This window comes from Hyla sarda, chromosome 5 (genome assembly GCF_029499605.1).
Source record: "Hyla sarda isolate aHylSar1 chromosome 5, aHylSar1.hap1, whole genome shotgun sequence".
Lineage (NCBI taxonomy): Eukaryota > Metazoa > Chordata > Amphibia > Anura > Hylidae > Hyla > Hyla sarda.
The window spans coordinates 336201855-336220959 of NC_079193.1; the positions used below are offsets into that span (position 1 = coordinate 336201855).

General features: G+C 43.0%; 1 protein-coding gene across 1 annotated transcript; it reads right to left on the minus strand.

Moving 5' to 3' along the window:
• Positions 1–28: 28 nt before the first annotated feature.
• GEM (GTP binding protein overexpressed in skeletal muscle) lies at positions 29–13411 on the minus strand. The gene is made up of 5 exons (XM_056522500.1): positions 13286–13411; positions 10788–11124; positions 5106–5182; positions 3470–3674; positions 29–763 (listed from the first exon to the last, which is right to left on the minus strand). Exons 2-5 carry the CDS (start codon positions 11113–11115, stop codon positions 486–488), a joined length of 888 nt encoding a protein of 295 aa, XP_056378475.1. The 5' UTR covers positions 11116–11124; positions 13286–13411; the 3' UTR covers positions 29–485.
• Between the last annotated feature and the right edge of the window lie 5694 nt (positions 13412–19105).

The window sequence follows — 19105 nt, forward strand, 5'->3', positions numbered from 1 at the left end:
GCTGACAGGACTGATCGGGAAAAAAACAATAGAAAGAAGCATATTTTTCATTAACATGCTATTGGAAAGTTATTCAACATTCATTAATCTAAAATATATCAAAAGTTTATTTGATGAGAGGTACCCTTTAAAGAACTACTGTAGGTGAAGTTGTATCCAACAACACAGGCTGCAGATTACTAATTTAGACCATTCATAGAGAGAATAAAAAAGGCAATATAAAGCAAAAAAATAAAAAAATAAAAACATGTAATGTAGACAAAGTAAAAATCAGGCACATGGGGCCTTATTGCATATAAATATTAAAATAGAATTCATGTCCATCTTAAAAAAAAACAATTCAAAAAAGGTCACCATGGCTGCGGAAAGCACAATAAAATTGTGGCAATATTCAATCTAATATAGATTGCTTATGGTTCCCAAAATAGCCAAGTGATGTCCATCAAGAGAACATAGTCTGTGGGTAGTAGAGTCCTTGCGGTGGTCTATAGTACGTTAAGGTCATGGCAAGATTTGGACTTTAGCTTGAAAGCCATGTTTTTGTTTTTTTTGGCCACAATCTTCCCCCAGAACCTTCTGGCCTTCTTTGGGATACTTTCTCTCCTTTTCTGGTAAGCCAGCCTCTTTTCATTCTTTTCCTTACTGTCCCTCCTTAAACGGACCTGTCTCACAATCCCTTCGAACAGTTCCTTCACGTTGTGCTGGACGGCAGCCGACGTTTCGATGAATTTGCAGTCGAAGACCACAGCGCAGGCCCTCCCCTCTAAAAAAAGAGATGGTAAGATGTCAGTGCCAATGTCAAGTAATGTTACAATCTGGACAAAAATACTCTGTGGTGTTATACTCAGACTGTGCATTAAAGAGGTACTCCGCCCCTAGACATCTTATCTCCTATCCAATGGAAAGGGGTTAAGATGTATGATTGTGGGGGTCCCCCCATGATTTCCGACCCGACATCCCAGTAATCCGCATGCACAGAGCGAGCTCCACTCTTTAAATGGGCACTCTGATTAAAACAAATTTTTCCTATTGCACTCCTTATAGTAAATAAAAAATCTTTCTAATGTACTTTGTTTAAAAAAAAAAAAGATTTCTGTTTTCTTTTTGTTTAAAAAAGCTGCCATTAGGTGTCTCCCTACTTGTCCAGGGCACATTTCCCCCAATCTCTTGCACAGACTTTGGACTCCTGCTGGCCTGGCAGAAGTCCAAAATCAGGAAATGCAGTCTGGAGTTCTGAGGGGGGGGGGTGCAGCCTTATCCACTCATAGCTCATCACACACTGAACTGCTCTGGGCTGTGGGTAGCAGAGTGAGGGAGGAAGTTCTCCCCTGTATGGCTTCAGATGAGGTCACGCCTGCTGGGGAACACCCCTTCCCAGTCTATGAATCTGACTGAGCAGAAAATACCAAGCAATATCAAGGTAGAAAACTAAAAATAATAAAAATAAAGCAGGGGGAGGTTTATAATGATGGGGGCAGTGAACTGGGGGGATTTTAAAATTTAACAAGATCATGAGAGGTACTCTTAAACTATGTTATTTGGCACAACTCATTGCACCTGTAGATTTCCATAAAACGGCACGTACACCTACAAGATTCTCTTACATATGTAAGAATGGCCTCCCAACAAGAAGCTAATGTAATTGTTGTGGTCTACAAGGCTCTTAAGAACCAGACTGGAGCAATATTTTACATGTTTTAAAGAGGTACTCCGGTGCCAAAGGATAGGGGATAAGATGCCTGACTGCGGGGGTCCCGCCGCTGGGGACCCCTGTGATCTTCCACACCGCACCCCGTTAGCAACAGCCCCCTGGAGTGTGCTCGGGGGTCTGATTACTAGCGATCACAGGGACGGAGCATAGTGACGTCACGGCTCCACCCCCGTGTGACGTCACGGCTCCGCCCCCTCAATGCAAGCCTACGGAGGGGGCATCACGCCCCCTCCGTAGGCTTGCATTGAGGGGGCGGAGCCGTGACATCACACGGGGGCGGAGCCGTGATCGCTCCGTCCCTGTGATCGCTAGTAATCAGACCCGGAGCGAGCTGATGCTAGCGGGGACTGATGCTAACGGGGTGCGGCGTGGAAGATCACGGGGGTCCCCAGTGGCGGCACCCCCGCGGTCAGGCATCTTATCCCCTATCCTTTGGATAGGGGATAAGATGTCTTAGCGCCGGAGTACCCCTTTAATGTGAATATTTTAAAGGGGTATTCCAGGAAAAAAAATTTTTATATATATCAACTGGCTCCAGAAAGTTAAACAGATTTGTAAATTACTTCTATTACAGAATCTTAATGCTTCCAATAATTATCAGCTGCTGAAGTTGAGTTGTTCTTTTCTGTCTGGCAACAGTGCTCTCTACTGACATCTCTGCTTGTCTCGGGAACTCCACAGAGTAGAATAGGTTTGCTATGGGGATTTGCTTGTACTCTGGACAGTTCCCGAGACACGTGTCATCAGAGAGCACTTAGACAGAAAAGAACAACTCAACTTCAGCAATTCATAAGTACTGAAAGGATTAAGATTTTTTTAATAGAAGTCATTTACAAATCTGTTTAACTTTCTGGAGCCAGTTGATATATATAAAAAAAAAAAGTTTTTTTTCCTGGATAACCCCTTTAATCTTTACCATAAGGATTCTTTTGTGGGCAAAGAAAAAGATAAGACGATCGGGTCAAAAAGAGGGGCAGTCTCTCAAAAAGTGGAAAATTTGATACTGATAGATCTGCATCCCTCCCCCCCTTCAGATACATGAAGAGGCGTCCTCAGAGGCATAGCTTTTAGCTTCTGGGCCCGATGCAAAATCTGCAACAGGGCCCCATATGCCAATTATGATACTGTTTTTTTAATGGGGCAGATGTGCTTTGGGGCCCCCTTAGGCTCTAGGGCCCCGGTGTGACTGCCACCTCTGCTACCTCTATAGCTACGCCCCTGGGTGTCCTTATCACTAGTCTGGTGATTTTTTTTTAATTCAAAGTTAAAGGGGAAGGAAAGTCACCTGGCGTCCTGACAAGTGACCCCTTTGGGTTACCAGCAATCCTGTTTTTTCCTTGCCCCATTCCTACCATAAGGGTACGTTCACACGGGCGGATTTTTCTGCGGGTTTTCCACTGCATATTTGAAAGGGGGCGGGGTCTTCTCGGCCGTCCGCAGCAGATTTTCCACGGCGTAAATTCTGCTTCGGAAAATCTGCTGCGAACAGCCAAGAAGAGCCCGCCCATTTTCAAATACGCAGCGGAAAACCCGCAAAAAAATCCGCCCGTGTGAACGTACCCTAAGTGTTTCCCAACCAGAGTTCCGCCATCTATTGCAAAACTACATCTCCCAGCATGCCCGGACAGCCGTTGGCTGTCCGGGCAATGCTGGGAGATGTAGTTTTGCAACAGCTGGAGGCACACTGGTTGGGAAACCGTCATATAGAGCATACCCCAGTTCTAGATGGGAATAAATACTTGTTTACGGTTACAATACCTGATATGGAGACTTCTCGGCACCGAACCAGGTCGCTCTTGTTGCCCACAAGTATGATAGGAATGTCTTCTGTCTGCCGTGCCCGGCGCAGCTGTATACGAAGCTCGGAGGCTTTTTCAAAGCTGGCTCTATCTGTGATGGAATATACGATCAAGTAGGCATCTCCGACCTGCATGCAGTGATCGTGGATCCAGTTGTCCTGACTCTGCAAACAAGGCAAAGCGAGATGGTCAGTAGTGATCTAGATGTTACATTTTTTTTGTTGACTACTATACTAGCACTGCTATAAAGAGGTGTCATTTTAGCTTCAGGGATATGCAGGAGGATACAGCAGGGTAGTATTCTTCAAGAGAAGATTTAAAAGTACTATACTTTATGCCTATGTGAAAGCAATCCCGATTTTGGCGGGACAATACAGCAATTTGGATCACAAAATGGATAGGGTTGGCACAAGTGTCTTGGTTGTTCTTATGGTGGGGTTTAAAGGGGTAATCCAGGAAAAAAAACTTTTTTTTTTTATATATGTCAACTGGCTCCAGAAAGTTAAACAGATTTGTAAATTACTTCTATTAAAAATAGAAAAAATTTAAATCTTAATCCTTTCAGTACTTATGAGCTGCTAAAGTTGAGTTGTTCTTTTCTGTCTAAGTGCTCTCTGATGACACGTGTCTCTGGAACTGTCCAGAGTAGAAGCAAATCCCATTAGCAAACCTCTTCTATTCTGTGCAGTTCCCAAAACAGACAGAGATGTCAGGAGAGAGCACTGTTGTCAGACAGAAAAGAACAACTTAACTTCAGCAGCTGATAATTATTGGAAGGATTAAGATTTTTAATAGAAGTAATTTACAAATCTGTTTAACTTTCTGGAGCCAGTTGATATATAAAAAAAAAAAAAAGTTTTTACCTGGAATACCCCTTTAAAGGGGTACTCCGGAGGAAAGAAAGTTATACAGATTTGTAAATTACTTCTATTTAATAATCTTAACCCTTCCAGTACTTATCAGCTGCTGTTTGCTCCACAGGAAGTTGCGTTGTTCTTTTCTTACCACAGTGCTCTTTGCTGACACCTCTGTCCATGTCAGGAACTGTCCAGAGGCAGGATAGGTTTGCTATTGGGATTTGCTCTTGGTCTGGACAGTTCCTGATGAACACAGAGGTGTCAACAGAGAGCACTGTGGTCAGGCTGGAAAGAACTACACAACTTCCACTGGAGCATACAGCAGCTGATAAGTATAGGAAGGGTTAAGATTTTTACATAGGAGTGATTTATAAATCTGTATAACTTTATGCCACCAGTTGATCTGAAAACATTTCTTTCCTCCGGAGTACCCCTTTAAATGTCTCAAATTTTATCATTTAAATATTGGTAAGTATGCTATATGGTATTTTCCTGTTAAAATATTTCATAAGGGACATTAGAATGTTTCATGAGAACGACCCCTTTTGAGAGTGACACAGCCAAGGCTTTACATGACCTTGGCCATTCCAATCAATAGGCATCTAAGTATTGTAAGGATGGGTCAGGTACAACAGAGCAACTTTTATGGGGTCCCCAATACCGTTCCCCATATGACTCCCATATATCTAATTAAGATGTTAAGAAATAATGTGAATAAAATATTTTACAAGGTGATACCTTATTCTCCCACATGTCTATCAGGATCAGTGTTGCACTTTCTCCGTCTACCATCAATGTTCTCTCATAGGTGTTCTCTAAAAGACAAAAATAAACAAAATACATCTTTATATTAATAATAGTGGAATACATATATATGTTCATTGTATTTGTCTTATACCACCAGGCTTTGAAGTCTTTGGGGGAGATTTATCAAAACCTGTGCAGAGGAAGAGTGGTGCAGTTGCCCATAGCAACCAATCAGATTGCTTCTTTCATTTTCCACAGGCCTCTTTAGAGGCCTGTGGAAAATGAAAGAAGCAATCTGATTGGTTGCTATGGGCAACTGCACCACTCTTCCTCTGCACAGGTTTTGATAAATCTCCCCCTTTGACTGTATTCTGATTATTTGTAGAATACTGGTACTATTCTGTATACATTGCAATATAGGTCCAGAGAAGCAGAGAAGCTAGGCAAAATCTGGGCACTACCTAGACCCCCAACTACCATTTGCCATGTATAATGCTGATGTCTTCCCACAAGGACCCCCTAAGCCACCAAGCTTAGGTGTCACTGTTACCTGTGCACCCCCTCCAGTTTAAAGTTACCCTAGTTATTACATTAGAGAACTACATAATGTGCAATTTTCTTTTGTGATTCCATGCAAGTTTTTTTGTCAGAATAAAGCCAGTCTCTGCAGCCTGTATTCTGCGAACGGTGTTCTCTAATATTAGGAAATTGCTTACAATGCACTTTGCTGAAGATAATACCAGAAAACCACAAGTTACATAAGACCACCCCTGGCCTAGTTCACATCTGATCTATTGTGACTGATTTGCCATGTCCTTATATCCTATATATTGTCCCTCGTTTTTGAGAAAATAACCCCTTTTAAAGAACATTCCTCGCTGCAACGTTGGGTGGTCATCCAAGACATACATACTTTAGTGCAATGGTCCCCAGCCTAGTCTTCAAGGTCCAACAACACTCCAGGTTTTTTTAACTACTCCCTTGAAATGTAAGGGTAGGTTCACACGAGTGGATCCCCAGCACGTATTAGGCTGCGGATCCGCCGCTGAAGGACCACTGTATGCTGCTTTTACAGGTCCCTGCTCGGAGCGGCAAAACGCCGCTACCAGCAGACACACTGCGATGTGCGATTTGCCTCACGCATGCGCAGTATACTTGCACATCACGGCAGCTGTCGGCCTAGCTCATAGAGCAGGAGGAGCGGCCATGATGTGTGCGAGTACACCGCGCCTAATGGTACGTTCACACGAGTGGATCCCATAGCATATTAGGCTGCGGATCTGCCGCTGCAGTACCGCTGTTTGCTGCCTTTACAGGTCCCTGCTCGGAGCGGCAATGAGCAGACACACTGTGATGTGCGATTTGCCTCGCGCATGCGCAACATACTTGCACATCGCGGCAGCTCTCGACCTAGCTCATAGAGTAGGGGGAGGGGCCACGATGTGTGCGAGTACTCGCACATCGCTTCAGTGTGTCTGCTTGTAGTGGCGTATTGCCAATCCGAGCAGGCGCCTGTAAAGGCAGCATACAGCGATCCTTCAGCGGCAGATCCGCAGCGTAATACGCGCTGGGGATCCGCTCGTGTCAACGTACCCTAACAGGGCAAAAATCTAATCCTGGGCTGCTGGTGGGCCTTGAGGAATGGGTTGGGGACCTCTGCTAAAGAGTAGTATAAGAGCAAGAGGGCCAGAGGCCATGGTTGGCTCCATCGCCTTTGCTCTTAGATGGTGGGAACCTGTGCAGAAATTCTCTATATAAAGGTGGCCAACCATGAAATGGGAAATTGGCTGAAGAGTCATTGAAATGTAATGAATGTGGGGTGGCCAAACACCAAGTTCTTCTGGACGGCAAAAAAAAACCCACAAATTTTAAGGGAGACTTATCAAAACGTGTAAAGGAAAAGTTGATCAGTTTCCCATAGTAGCCAATCAGATTGCTTCTTTTATTTTTTTGGAGGCCATTTTTAAAAATGAAAACTGCAATCTGTCGGTCGCTATGGGCAACTGGTTGACTTTAACACTACATAGGTTTTGATAACTCTCCCCCAATGGGCATAATGGGGGAAATTTATCAAAACCTATGCAGAGGAAAAGTTGTCCAGTTGCCAATAGCAACCACTCAGATCACTTTCACTTTCATTTTTCACAGGCCGAGCTGATTGGTTGCTATGGGCAACTGGGCAAGTTTTCCTCTGCACAGGTTTTGATAAATCTCCCCCAATGAGGGGCCCGTTTGATCTTTTCTATGGGGCCCCTCTATGTACACCTGCGGCGGTCATCCCAAAGCATTGTGGGGGTCATCTCAAAGTCAGCTTTGAAGGGTTGGTGCACGACTACACCTTTCCATCTCTTATTAAGAACTCATCAAACATTGCTGGGGGTTGTAGTTTTCTTTATAATAGCTAAGGGACCGAAATAAAGATCTTGTATTTTTTTTTATTTATTTATTTTTTTCATTTTTTTTTCATGCACTCCCCAGCCTGGAAACGCTCCCACGAGTTTTTAGTTTTTTTTTAAAACATATTTTCCACATCTTGTAGAAATTAATCCACCACATGGAATAAAACATCATGATGAAGATTCGCAACGTCTCCTACTGTGCGGAGGGTGATAAACTCCAGATTTGTTCAGTAATGGAAAATACTTGCTGGGCCGACCACAACATACTGTTAACCTTGTCGGCGCCAGACGAAAGCTATAGACGTGACAGCCTGTACGTATATGTATACCCGCTGTGTATTACTCATCGCTTTGAGTGTAGGAATAAACGCAATCAGATAAATTGTCTGATAGCGATTCTCCGCGCTTTACGTTTTCTTCTTGCTATATTTAACTTCTTAACTATATTTATCTCCTAAAAAGCCGACCGTAGACGTTAAGAGATAAGCTAAAATAATGCTCTGCCGCAAAAAAAAAGGGCTTTATCGTAATGCGAATGGATGACGTCTAGGCCCGGGAACGGAAAATAATTGTCTTTGCAGACGTAAATTGTTATGTGTATGGCAAAGTGGAAAGAGTGCTGTAAACACTTTTCTGGAGAATATAAGTGAGATGAATCTGTTTCTGCCCAGGGGAGTAGGGGAAAAGTCATGGACTGCTTTGCCGTACAGTAGAGGACATTGCTGTAGAACAGTGTTTCCCAATCTATGGCTCTCCAGCTGTTGCAAAACTACACCTCCCAGCATGCCCTGACAGCCTTCGGCTGTCAGGGCATGCTGGGAGGTGTAGTTTTACAACAGTTGGAGAACCCAACTGTCTCCTATTCAGAACCTTGATCACTTACTTAGTGGAGAATGGCTATATAGAGCTCCTCACCAGTTCTGGAGGACCGAATACATTATTGATTTAAAGGGGTAATCTGGTGAAAAACTATTTTTTTGCATATCAACTGGTGCCAGAAAGTAAAACAGATTTGTAAGTTACTTCTATTTAAAAATGTTAATCCTTCCAGTGCTTATCAGCTGCTGTATACCACAGAGGAAGGTCTTTTCTTTCTGTCTAACCACAGTGCTCTCTGCTGACACCTCTGTCCATGTCAGGAACTGTCCAGAGCAGTATAGGTTTGCTATGGGAATTTGCTCCTACTCTGGAAAGTTCCTGACATGGACAGAGGTGTCAGCAGAGAGCACTGTGGTCAGACAGGAAAGAAATGCAAAAAGAAAAGAACTTCCTCTGAAGTATACAGTAGCTGATAAGTACTGGAAGGATTAAAGGGGTATTCCAGGAAAAAACTTTTTTATTTTTTTTTTTTATTTTTTTTTTAGATCAACTGTCTCCAGAAAGTTAAACAGATTTGTAAATTACTTCTATTAAAAATCTTAATCCTTTCAGTACTTATGAGCTTCTGAAGTTAAGGTTGCTCTTTTCTGTCTAAGTGCTCTCTGATGACACGTGTCTCGGGAACCACCCAGTTTAGAAGCAAATCTCCATAGCAAACCTCTTCTAAACTGGGCGGTTCCTGAGACACGTGTCATCAGAGAGCACTTTTTATTTTTATTTTATATAACCGGGTTCTCTTTCTTTTTAGAAATCTTCAGGGAGATCTGCAAATGTTTAAATAGAGGGGAAGGGTTTCTGCAGTAATATCAGGAAGTATTACTTTACTGAGAGAGTAGTGGATGCATGGAGTAGCCTTCCTGCAGAAGTGTTCGCTGCAAATATAGTGAATGAGTTTAAGCATGCATGGGATAGGCATAAGGCTATCCTCCATATAAGATAGGGATAGGCATAAGGCTATCCTTCATATAAGATAGGGATAGACGTAAGGCTATCCTTCATATAAGATAGGGATAGGCATAAGGCTATCCTTCATATAAGATAGGGATAGACATAAGGCTATTCTTCTTATAAGATAGGGATAGGCATAAGGCTATCCTTCATATAAGATAGGGATAGACATAAGGCTATCCTTCATATCAGATAGGGATAGGTATAAGGCTATCCCTCATAAAAGATAGGGATAGGCATAAGGCTATCCTTCATATAAGATAGGGATAGGTATAAGGCTATCCTTCATATAAGATAGAGATAGGTATAAGGCTATCCTTCATATAAGATAGGGATAGGTATAAGGCTATCCTTCATATAAGATAGGGATAGGTATAAGGCTATCCTTCATATAGGATAGGGCCAGGGACTATTCATAGTATTCAGGATATTGGGCAGACTAGATGGGCCAAATGGTTCTTATCTGTTTACACACTCTACCCAGGTGTATGGATGTTTTGACATGAATACAGCTCCAAAATATGTTAAAATCTCACACTTTGAATCTTGTAAAAACAAATCACTGGTAGAGCGGACACATTTTGGAAAGCTTACTGCCCTTAATCGTGGCTGAGGAGATGATTAAAGGCAATAAACTGTCCAAAACCCATTGGCTCTACCAATGATTTGTTTTTACAAGATGTTCAATAAAGAGACTAGGATTTTGACATATTTTGAATCCTTTCTGTATTCATGTTCTGCATGCCCACGGATTCAAGGGTGTCTTGACATGCTCCCAGTCTACAGAAACCAACAGTGATTTTGGTGGACATTCTTTTTGTTAGGCTTCTTTCACACTGCCGTTAGGACACGGCAGTGTGACGGCCGTTGGGGGAGCCGGGAAGAATAGCGGGAGAAAAAAATACTGCTTGTGCCGTCTTTATCTCCCGCTATTGCTGTCAAAAAACAACAGTGCCGACAGCCCCCATAATAGTAAATGGGAGCCGTCGGGACCCGTTCTTGGTCATTGCTCCCCATCAGAGTCACAAAAAAGGAGACTAATGGCTGTTCTTGATGGGGAGCAACGCCAGAGGTAAAGGGGGCTTAATATATGAATGAGGCAGAAGGATAGATGCTTCTCACTACATGGTAATGACAGCAACTGAACCTTAAAAAACTAAGCAAATTGTCACTAAGCTTGCAAATGAAGCTGGCCTAAGGGCAGGTTGGTAATTGGATCTGTAGGATCAAGACTGCCTAATAGTCCACCTGCATCGGGTTAAAGAAGGGAGCAGTCAAGCTGAATTCATTCTGTCCAATTCATTGTTCTTCTAGAGATAAGCGGCACCATATATCTAGCAGCAGCTTCTCTTCCTATAGTCCTAGCCAGTTTTGCTTAGTTCATCATGCACTATACAAAAGATTGGTCAACCTAAAAAACAAAATTAACCATATAAGGGAAACTCACCTCCCAACATGTCGCTGTCCAGAGTATCAGGCACACCGGCGAATATGCTGGCCAAGGTAGACTTGCCAACACCATGCTCCCCGATGAGCACCACACGGTAGTAAGTATTGCCAGATTCAGAGGAGATGACGGAGTCTGATGAGTCTGAGGACCAGCTGCGTCTGTAGTACTCCTCCGGCCTCACTGCGTGATTAATGGTGTAGTTTCTATTAAGGTGGACATTGGGATTTTTTTGGGCATGTATGTTCCTTCCATCAACCGGAATGCTCCAACGTTGCTGGTTCTGCACTGTTGTGCTGTTGCGCCGAATTGTCACGTTGAGTGTCATTGTCTTTCCCTTTAATTGGAAAAACAATTGGAATAACATTTTGTATTGTGTTAAAAAAAATTCTGTTTGTAATTACTCCAAAATCTATACATATGGAAATGTTCTGACCAATAAGCATGAGCACCAATTCCTATCTTTCCAGCTGCTGCAAAACATTTTGCCCCAGACAGTACTATAAGCTCCCGATTTCATAGCTTGTAATTTCACAGGGTGTCCACTAGAGGCACATGGAAAAAGTTCATAAATTCAATGCTTGTTAATACAACAAATCACTGCGGCCAGCAGGTTAGCTTTGATTGTCTAAACATGCCCCGGAGCAGCATCTGCAATGTGTACCTCTTGGATGTGGAATACTTTCTACATCTCCTCATTCTACTACCATGTTTAGTAAGATCACTAGCCCAAAGTCTACTACTGACTGGCATCTAAAAATCGGTCCATTTCTGATATCCAGTGGATGCATAAAAACCATATAAAAACCTTCAAGATTCACGACTCTCAAGATACTGTACAGATGTAGCAGAGCTGGTTTTGTTATTAAACCATATTCGGGCTACATTGTTTGGCAATCTTGTTAAATATGACTTGAGGCAAGGTTCCCAAATCTGTAGCAAAACTACAACCCCCATCATGGCGGGAGTTGTATGGCAGGGCATGATAGGAGTTGTAGTTTTGCAACAGCTGGAGAGCATAAGGTTTGGAAACCTAGACGTAAGCTAGTATTAGAAGTGCATAAAGTGTTATGTTACAGCACAGAAATTACATTGTTATAGTAGTGCGAAATGGAAAGTTCAGCTCTGCTATATCTATATTTTATATCATACAGAAAGGAGCATTATATAGATAGGTATGAGATAGATAGATAGATAGATAGATAGATAGATAGATAGATATATAGATAGGAGAAAGATAGCTAGATAGATAGATATGAGATAGATAGATAGATATTTGATAGATATTTGATAGATATATAGATTTGAGATAGATAGATAGATATGAGATATATAGATATGAGATAGATAGATAGATATGAGATAGATAGATATGAGATAGATAGATATGAGATAGATAGATATGAGATAAATAGATAGATATGAGATAGATAGATAAATAGATACCGTAGATAGATATGAGATAGATAGATAGATAGATAGATATGAGCTAGATAGATATGGAGATAGGATATAAGTAGATAGATAGATAGACAGACAGATAGGATATAAGTCAGTGTTGCCATCCAGACTGCCTCCAGCTGTTGCAAAACTACAACTCCCAGCATGCACACACAGCCAAAGGCTGTCCAGGCATTCTGGGAGTTGTAGTTCTGCAACAGCTGGAGGCACCCTCTTGGGAAACACTAATATAAGTAGGCAGTCAAGATATTTGCGTAGTTTTGCAGCGCTGGCACACTTAAACCTGGGGCACAACCATTTAAAAAACATAGAAAAGTTTGTCATTTGCACAGGTCACCTTAATACGGTATCTGGTATTACTTGTGTAATGCAGGTAAATACACCATATTGGAATATTTTCATTCAAAATTATCCAACTAAACCAAAGAACAAGTGGAAAAATACCATGGTGCACAAGCAAATAAGAAGAGACAATTTTTAGCCCAAATTATTTGATTTCAACATGTTAACTTTTCGTTTGCCTTCCATGCTTGCTCGCTATTTTTAATATATATTTTTTTATTCATTCTCATCATATTCTATTTTTTATCTATTCTATTTATTATCTATTCTATTTATTACCTATTATTTATTCTTATTTATTTTGAATAAATACATATGCCTATTTTAATACTTACTGGGTCTAACCATCTTCTATCATCTAAACCCCCTCTTACCTATTGCAAGTTGATTTAAACATATGATGCATTAGGAATTGTTTTGCATAAGTCAGTGTTTCCCAACCAGGATGCCTCCAGCTTTTGCAAAACTACAACTCCCAGCATGTTGGGAGTTGTAGTTTTGCAACAGCTGGAGGCGCACCCTGGCTGGCGAAACACTGGTATTAGTAATAAACCAGTATTAATAACTATGGAGCAGATGATGATGATGATGATGATGATGATGATGATGATGATGATGAAAATATCATCAATATTTTACTAGCCTGACGGTTTCTCCATTGTTTTTGGTTAAATTCTGTAATAAAGAGAACTTACCAGTGAAAAAGTTTTCTCTGCAGCAAAGTCGGATGCTTTTTCTGCAGACAGAGTGCGAATCGGTGACACGAGGTGAAGCAGCTGGATTAAGTCCTCGCTGTTAATGTGCTCTGCCTTTCTCCTAAGTCTTTCTCAGCTCTTCTGGTTTATATTAAGCACAACTGTACAGAGACGGGTCTTTTCCGTGATGTCAGCTGCCTCTGCGACGGCATGGACCAGCCCACCACAGAGAAAAAGTAGCAGCGGAGAAATGCAGAGTGGGCTGTCAGGATAACACAAGGGCTTTAATCCCATTCATTGCTGGTTATCAGTTTCATTTTGTGTATTATTTATTTTAAAGTTTCCCGTAAACGAATCCGAGGAAGATTATTTATCCAAAGTGCAATCGTAAGATTTGGGGAAAAAAAAAAAAAGGCGCAGCCATTAGCCTCCTGTGACGGAAGACGGTGCGGTGTAATAAGGAAATATAAGCAAATGTCGTATCATGTGGGACAAAGGAATTACTCGGCAAGGAAGAAATTATAAATCAGATCTTGAGATGTTTTTAGAAGATATACACGCTCCTTGACATTGAAATTGCAACACTAACATGTAAATGATGTGTAGTGGTGTGACTGCACTTTGGTGAAACTAGCCTCCGTATGCCCATGGAGGGGGGCGCAGGCTGCCAAAGCCTTGCTGTGGCACAGGGGCTCGCTCGCCAATGGGGATCCAAGACACAGGCGCATACAGCTGAATACACGACCTCACAACCTAAATTACTCCCTTCCCCCACACACAAACACACACTGTCCCCCCACGCTGTGCAGGTGCCTGATGAGGGATATCATTGGTGTCTGCACTGTGGAAGAAGAAATATGCTTGTCGGCCCTACTGCGGCGGAGATGCTGCATAGGACATGAGGTGAGTATAAATCATTTTTTTCTTCATCCTGGTGTGGTGGCCCAGTATGGGATGGTGTTGCCCCATACCTTTCCTGCCCTGTCAGGCAGTGTCCCTCAATGTCCCCAGGGCCCCCTGTAGTTGTTTACCCATTTGTATATATGTTGGATATTAAAAGATGTGTTATACCTTTAATAAAATTTACCATGTGATTGTTACCCAGGAGGTATCAGTGACCAGCTGACCCCCAGAGTGACCTATGGGCTCCCTACTAGTCTGGGTGGAGCTAGCTTCTCTCTCTTGCTTCCTGCTGAGGTCCAGTCAAGTCATGCCTAGAGTGTGTGTCCAGAGTAGTGGAGGCCTCAAGTCAAGTCCTGCAGTCACAAGTCAAGTGCAAGTAAGATAAAGTCACCATCCTATCAGTCACAAGTCAGTCAAGTCATCTGTCTACCCGGCGTGGCCTGCACTAAATTCTCCAGTCCAACTACAAGTCCCAGCAATCCTGCGAGGTCTCTGTGTCACTGCCTCTACCTAGTAGACCCCCAGGGACTCAAAGACCCTTTTGTACCCATTGTATTAAACCAGGACATTGGAAAACACAGTGCTTGGATTTAAATGGATTTCCCCTGAGGTCGCGGACCAGCCCCCAGGAAAACAGTCCTCAGGTCGACTCCTGCCCCTATGTAAAAATTATTGTAGAAGGTGTACCGTTGGAGGCGTTGATAGATACAGGGTCACAATGTATCAGACTGTCAAGAAGATGCTGGCTGACATGAAAGAGGCGGACGTCATCCAAGAAAGTCAGAGTCCCTGGACGGCGCCACAAAAAACAAAAAAAGACGGAACTATCAGCTTCTGTGTCGATTACAGGAAGCTGAACAATGTCACACATAAGGACGCTTATCCACTGCTAATGATCGAGGAGTCGCTCACAGCCCTCAGGACTGCCGCTTACTTCTCCACCCTGGACTTAACCAGCAGATATTGGAAAGTGCCCATGGCCATGGAAGAACGGGAGAAGACCACCTTCGTGGCACCCATGGGACTGTTCGAGTTTAAAAGTATGCCGTTTGGGCTATGTAATGCCCCTGCCACGTTCCAGCGTTTGATAGAAATATGCCTGGGCCATCTGAATTTTCAAAGTGTTCTATTGTACCTGGATGATGTCATTGTGTATTCAAAGTCCTACCAGGAGCACCTCAGTCATCTTTCAGACGTCTTCTAAGTCAAGATCAAGCATGGGCTGAAGATTAAGCAGTCAAAGTGTCAGTGCCGAGGTCCAGCCCAAAGTGTCAGCGCTGAGTCCAGCCCAATCCTGAAAAGGTGGAAGTTGTCATGAATTGGCCTACCCCGTGCACGGTGAAAGATGTCAGTAGTTTCCTGGGATTTGCCAGCTACTACTGCCGCTTCATTCCCCACTTCGTCCAGATTGCAGAACCCCTCACAGCACTCTTACGGGGTACAGCAAAAGAGAACTACAATGGAAGATTACCTGTTGAATGGGCCAAAGAGCAAGAGACAGCGTTCCAAGCTCTTAAATGTCTGCTGACAGAACCACCCATCCTGGCGTATCCATACTACAGTCAGCCATTCCGGTTATATACGATGCCAGTTTCAAGGGTGTGGGAGCCGTACTGTCACAAGTTCAGGAAGGACAGGAGCAGGTAGTTGCCTATGCCAGTCGTAACCTGCGAGGAGCCGAGAAGAACGAGGCAAACTACAGCTCATTCAAATTAGAACTTTTTGCTTTGGTATGGGCCGTGACCGAAAAGTTCAAAGACTACTTGGCTGCCAAGCCATTTACTGTCTACACAGATAATAACCCGTTGGCCCACCTGAACACCGCTAAGTTGGGCACCAGCGAACAATGTTGGGCTTCAAAATTAACCAATTATAGTTTCACCATCAAGTACTGAAGCAGCTAGTCGAAGCAGCACTGAAGCAGCACTGACTCGGATGACTCCTGGCAAAGAACCCCCTGTCGAAGGTGTGTTGAGAGATGTGAAGATGCCCCCATTTTATCAACAGTTCATGAACCAAAATGTTGTGACCGCCCTCAGGAATGGCGAACCCAGGTCCAAAAAGGTTAAAGAAGACCTATACATCTGGAAGACTTTTCAGGACGAAAGTCGAGTCATGGGGGATCTGTTGGATTACCTTTTGGAGTAAAAGGTACCAACCCATCTATGCCAGGCCCAGTGTGACTATGAGCTGAAACGTCTGTGGCGACAGATTAAGCGGCTGTTTGTGCACAAGGGACTGTTGTACCAAAATTCTTGGGATCCGGTCTCTGTTGATCGACTTCAGATTCTGGTTTCCCGAAGAGACGCGGCGATGGTCTTCAACGTGTACCAAGATCAGTCGGGACACTTTGGAGTCCACAAGACCGAAGCTACAGTCAGGAGCAGATTCTATTGGATCGGAATGCGGAGTGACATTGAGAAATGGTGTAGTGAATGTGCAGTCTGCAACGTCACCAAGAATGTGCACAAGGATGCCAGAGCACCCCTCCATTACATCCACAGTGAAAGCCTTAACCAGTTGGTCACGCTAGACCATGTCAAGTTGTCTCCTACCTGGTCTGGGTACACTTATGTTCTCACCATGGTGGATCACTACTCCAAATGGGTTGTTGTTATACCTGTTAAAGACCTCACAGCCAAGAGAGCTGCCAAGAGGTTCTCCTCGAATTGGGTGCAAACCCAGTGGCGTTGCTAGGGTTGGTGTCACCCGGTGCGGTAGAAAATGGTGTCACCCCATACCTCCCCCCCCCTCAGTAAGTTTTTAGCCTGTTGTGACAGACACCACTGTTGTGGCGCATTGTGAGAAATTCCAGTATAATAATCAGATATACCAGTTGCCACAAAATAGGAAAGTGTTAAAGAAGTTTTCACCATTTAAATGTACAGCTCCCAGAATTATTTAAAGGGGTACTCCACTGGAAAACATTTACTTTTATATCAACTGGTTCCAGAAAGTTAAACCGATTTTTAAATTACTTCTTTTTAAAATCTTAATCCTTACAGTACTTATCAGCTGCTGTATGCTCCACAGGAAGTTGTGTAGTTCTTTCCAGTCTGACCACAGTGCTATTTGCTGACACCTCTGTCCATGTCAGGAACTGTCCAGAGCAGGATAGGTTTGCTATGGGGATTTGCTCCTACTATGGACAGTTCTTGACATGGACAAAGGTGTCAGCACAGAGCACTGTGGTCAGACAGAAAATAAATTAAAAAAGAAAATAACTTTCTGTGAATCACTTATACAGCAGCTAATAAGTACTGGAAAGATTAAGATTTTTAAATAGAAGTAATTTACAAAGCTGTTTAACTTTGTAGCACCAATTGATAAAAAAAAAATGTTTTCCAGTAGAGTACCCCTTTGAGCAGTGGTGAGGTTATGCTGGGAGTTGTAGTTTCACTCACCATAACTGTAGAACTTACAAGTGACTACAGCTCTGATAGGACACAGAGAGGAGAATGTACAATGATATCAGTGACTACAGGTGACGTCTTCTCTATAGTGAGGAGAATACACAATGATATCAGTGACTACAGGTGATGTCTTCTCTATAGTGAGGAGAATACACAATGGTATCAGTGACTACAGGTGACATCTTCTCTATAGTGAGGAGAATACGCAATGATATCAGTGACTACAGGTGACGTCTTCTCTATAATGAGGAGAATGATATCAGTGACTACAGGTGATGTCTTCTCTATAGTGAGGAGAATACACAATGGTATCAGTGACTACAGGTGACATCTTCTCTATAGTGAGGAGAATACGCAATGATATCAGTGACTACAGGTGACGTCTTCTCTATAGTGAGGAGAATGTACAAAGATATCAGTGACTACAGGTGACGTCTTCTCTATAGTGAGGAGAATGTACAATGATATCAGTGACTACAGGTGACGTCTTCTCTATAGTCTTTCCTTATCTAATTCAGATGGTACATACCGCCTGGTCCAGCTAAAACTTATGTCTGTAGAATGTGACGCCCAGACGTCTCCTCGCTATGTCAGCGCATTCTCATCCTCTATATGAAAACAAGTATTATTATAAACCTGCCAGACACTGTATCCTCTAAATATAATACTACTATACACTATACTCTTTGATTATAAACCTTCCATACACCATACCCACTGAATATAATACTACCACACACTGTACATTCTGAATATAATACCAACACATACTGTACACTCTGAATATAAATCTGCCACATACTGTACCCCTGAATATAATACCGCCACACACTGTACCCTCTGAATATAATACTACCACACACTGTACATTTTGAATATAATACCATCACATACTGTACCCTCAGAATATAAATCTACTACATACTGTACCCCTGAATATAATACCACCACACACTGTACCCTCTGAATATAATACTACCACACACTGTACATTCTGAATATAATACCATCACATACTGTACCCTCTGAATATAAATCTACCACATACTGTACCCCTGAATATAATACCGCCACACACTGTACCCCTGAATATACTACCACCCACTGTACCCTCTGAATATAATACTACCACAAACTGCGCCCTCTGAATTTAACGTTGCCATACAGTGCACCCTCTGAATATAATACCACAACTGCAGTAACACCCCTCAACATCCGTTAGCTGATGCTATTACCACGGGAGGGGTTTTTTGGTGGTGTTGCTAGTGGATGATGGGGTGCTACTACTGGGGGGGTGTTGCTGGTGGATGATGAGGGTGCAACTGGCCATCCCCCTTGGCAGTATCACCCCCATCATCCATCCGCAGGATCATCCTCCTGGCAGGAGCACCGCCATCATCCCCCATCAGGATCTGGTGATGGAGGTGCTACTGCTGGGGGGGGGGGTGTTGCTGGTGGATGATGAGGGTGCTACTGCCAGGGGGGGGAGCATTAGGTAGGCAGC

Coding starts and splice junctions, on each gene's coding strand:
- GEM (XM_056522500.1), bottom strand. CDS start 11,115: ATGACACTCAACGTGACAATTCGGCGCAACAGCACAACAGTGCAGAAC. Junction 5,183..10,787: donor GGACAGCGACATGTTGGGAG/GTGAGTTTCCCT, acceptor TTTGTCTTTTAG/AGAACACCTATGAGAGAACA. Junction 764..3,469: donor CCGAGAAGTCTCCATATCAG/GTATTGTAACCG, acceptor CTCTTTTTTTAG/AGGGGAGGGCCTGCGCTGTG.